Raw genomic sequence first — 4,080 nt, 5'->3', positions numbered from 1 at the left:
TGAGATCTGATGACTACTTTTTGAGTGAGATGAGTATTCTTCGATACTAAATAGAACAACTAACACAGTATCGATGTTTTGTTTTGTTGACCTGCTTGAGATATATAAATAGCATAACGGGATTAATTCACATAAAAAAGGAAAAACAACTTTGCAAAGAAGCGAGTGACGTGAATCATTATTTGTTTGGTTTTGTTGTTATCTATAATAATATTATAAAGCTGAAGTGTGTTTGTTTGTTTAAACTTGCTTAGGAACTATTGGGTTGAATTCAAAAATGCTTTTTATGTTTGATAGCCAATAACCAATAAGACTATATAAATGTTTTTAGTTCCCCTGTAATCGACTTAAGATACTTTAGAGAAGGGTCCAGTACCAACTAATATAGGTCACAAGTCAGCATGCAATGTTAAACTCTGAATGCATAAATTTTTTCAGTCTGTCCTTGTGGGTCTCTCCATCGTACCTCGTTAGAGCACGACAAGCAGTCGGTCGCAACTCCCGGTTGTTATTATAGACACCTGATGGCATTTGTTAATCATATTAGGAATAATAATCCGCCAATCGACAGCCAAGCAGCGTGGAAGATTGAGCTGCGATCCTTCTCCTAATGGAAAATGGACAAGGAGCATGTTACAGGAGAATCATGACACCTTTTTATCTTACACCTTGTTTCTCTTAGTTACTACCAGATCAGCGTTTTATTACCTATACCACCAATTAATCTTTTTAACAGTAGTACACAGTAGAAGTACTTCAAAGTTTAATGTAATGGAGACATTTCTTTTTGATATTACCTACCTTTTTCTATTGTTGGCCTTAAAACTTAAAAAAAAAAAACGTGATCTCATACTTTGCATGGGCACATCTCGTTGCTCCTGGCAGAGAGTATACAAAATAATGTAATCTTGCGACTTTGCTTTTATTTTTGACTTTTGATTTGAACATTAAATAAAACTTATTATTATTACTAAATTAATAGAACTAAAATAAGTTACATAATGAACTATCCAAAATAAAATTCTTGTATTAATTGAATCATTTTTCTTGCTGCTGCTGCAATGACCACAATGACAAAATCAAATTGAATAAAATCGCATAAAAATTACAATTGCAACATAAATATACAAATTTAGACAGAAACAAGTTGTTTATTGTAATGCATTAGGTTTTACTTAAAATTTGAAAGCCCATATGCAACGGCTTGTTGGCTTTCTTACATTATGATTTATATTTTTTATTTTTATTATTATGACTATTTATTCATCATTCTTAATTGGGACGCTTTTAAGATCACGTAGAGCTTGATGCTCAGAAAACAGAACGAGGGAATAGATTGAAATGATACTTGACACACGAAATCAATACGAAATAATATTCATAAGTTGATGTAATTTTTATTTAGGAAACTGTAGGAGACATTCGTGATAGCCTTGGAGTAGTAAAATCAAAAACATTATAATTATTTTGTTTACTGAAATTTACTTATAACTACTTTAGCCCTTATAATATATTTTTTTAGTATTTAATTAATCTTAAATAACTTAAACTAAATTCAGTCCATCGTCAACATGTTAAAAATTATGTAATCAAAGTTGTTCACAACCTGTGGTGTACCAAGAACCACATTAAAGCTTAGCAACATTCACCGTTATAACGAGCAGAGAGTACATGAAATAAAAACATTATTAACATTTTTTCTAGAACCTAGGGCTTGGCACTAATTTCAACATATTTTGTAATACACGTAATAAAAACTTTAAAGTTTCATTTATATCCTATTCACATTTATGCCTTTACTGCTATTTACTGTAGTTGATCTTGTCCATTAGAAATGTTTTATTCGTTACGCTTAGAGATATTTATTTTATTTATTTTAAATCGTAAATCTTATTTGTAAGACATTGAACTTATTCGAGCGATCTGATCTATTTGTTTTCTTATCATCTTTCGATGATGATGTTTCACACATCATCATATCTTCTTCTATTTGTGACTTTCTCAAATCTCTTATATTTATGTCTTGTTTGACATTCAGTGATTTTTTCATTTCACCAATTGAATCCATTGCATCGTTTCTTTCAACTTTAATTTCTTGATTTATATTAAAAATATTTTGTGGTATAATTGTATTGTTTTCATTTCGTCTTCTTTCGAGTCTTATGTCACTTTCTTTATGCATAACCGATCCTCTAAAATTGACAATGACAGTAGGCTTAACTACTGTTTGAGATTCACGATGGCCAATCTGACTGAGACCACCCATTGTGTTCGAAAATGGCTTACTATTTGTCGGTACTGTTTCTGTGACATCATCGTTTTTAATAGCTAATGTGTTTTTGTTCTTATTTGCAGCTGGTCTTGGACGCTTTTGTTTCTTTGGTTTTTGTGTAGTAGAACTAATTTCACCATCTTCATCTGGCGTATTTACGTACACAACTATTTCTTCTTTAGCACTTTCAGAATTATCAAAACTGTCATTACCTTTAAGATTTTTCGGGAAACGGTATTTCATCGGTGGCATTTCAATTCTATCGTTTCTCCTTGGCATAAAGTCTAAATCGTTAGGTAATTGAAGTGATTCATTTTCAATTCCGTATCTGTCGTAGTTTTGTCCAATATTATTTTCATCACTTAAGTTGATGTCTTCAGGTAATTGAGCTCGCATTCGCAGTGATTGTATAACATCGTTGAATATGGAACGTTTCTCGACCACTTTAGTTATTTCTCGACCTTTCGGCGGATGTGCTGTGGCTATGATCATAAGATATGTTACACATATAAAGCACTGCATCTGAAATATAAGATATCATAGTTTAAAACATATTTATTTTATCCAAGTTTTATGAAAATAACAAAGCAAAACCGAAAATAAAAATAACTAATTGGACACAAAAAATAACAAATATATAGTTATTTAATTAATATAAGTATCACGATGCGTTTGCTCGTTTTACTCTCTGTTTTTTTATACTTTCAACTTTTTAAATGAAAAAAAAAAAAAACAAAAACAATAATTATATAAAAATATAACATATATAAATGTAATGATGATTTTTTATATTACTCCGTATCTGTTTATACTTTAAAATTCATACTATAACTGATAATCCAATCAATACATGTATTTAAATATAAAAAAAATAGTAAAACAATAATATGACTAAATTTACCGAAATTTCAAAACATTATGAGCAATTACTTCTAAAATAATATTTACTACTAAGACGTGAAAAGATTACACAAATTTAAAGGCACTTTTGAAACATTTATGACCTACACTGTAGTACTATGTTATTATTAAAGAATTTTCAAAAAACCTTATTAATCCAGGTTCTAGAAAATTCTTGGTAAAACTACGAGTTGCAATTCAATAATTTAAAATAGACTCACCTTGCGCTATCCGTAAAGCTTCAACACAGACTGTCTATTAAGGAGCTGTGGACGCAAAGGGTTGATTGAACCTAAGTGAACTAACCAGCTGTGACCAACCTTAGCTCATGTATTAATATGTTTATTTGTGTTAATTTTTTTAATAATTTATAAACAAAAATGTTTGCAATCTTGAATAATGAAAAGCTAGCTTTATACATGCTTAAAAATAAAAATAAAAAGATTAAACGATTTTTCCTGAAATTTGTTGTATAAATAATTTATGTAATCAATCACTAAGCGTAACAAGTTTGAATATATGTATTGTATTTTTCTTTATATGTGTCTGTATTTTGGTGTACATTAAGAATAAATAAATAAATAAATAATTGTTAGTAAATTATAAAGCAGATCTTGTTTGAAATTTTGAAAGATAATTGATCAAAATCTTTAACTAACTTTATAAACTATATTCGCTCCCTTTTACACTTGAAACAAATTTCCAAACTTGTTAATGCATGTAGGGTTACTAAGAGCTTCTCATCACAAGATGATTTATAATATGTTAACTAGCTACGCTATGCGGTTTTACCCGCGTTAATTTGAGGTAAAATGGTCTATAGCCTTAATCCTGCTCTCCTACAGAAACAAAATTTTTCGTGTTTAAAAAACAATCTTTTCAGCTTTAAAAATGTCATTTTTTTCCTA

The 4,080-nt window shown here is 29.4% G+C and overlaps 1 protein-coding gene across 1 annotated transcript; it reads right to left on the bottom strand.

Moving 5' to 3' along the window:
* Positions 1 to 1,380: 1,380 nt before the first annotated feature.
* On the bottom strand, positions 1,381 to 3,432 carry LOC123654690. Its single transcript, XM_045590581.1, has 2 exons — positions 3,394 to 3,432; positions 1,381 to 2,794 (listed from the first exon to the last, which is right to left on the bottom strand). The coding sequence occupies exon 2, from the start codon at positions 2,792 to 2,794 to the stop codon at positions 1,877 to 1,879; it is 918 nt and encodes a 305-aa protein (XP_045446537.1). The 5' UTR covers positions 3,394 to 3,432; the 3' UTR covers positions 1,381 to 1,876.
* Positions 3,433 to 4,080: the final 648 nt, after the last annotated feature.

This window comes from Melitaea cinxia, chromosome 6 (assembly GCF_905220565.1).
Source record: "Melitaea cinxia chromosome 6, ilMelCinx1.1, whole genome shotgun sequence".
Taxonomy (NCBI): domain Eukaryota; kingdom Metazoa; phylum Arthropoda; class Insecta; order Lepidoptera; family Nymphalidae; genus Melitaea; species Melitaea cinxia.
Note: the sequence above shows the minus strand (reverse complement) of the source record. Positions and strands in the feature narration are given on the sequence as shown.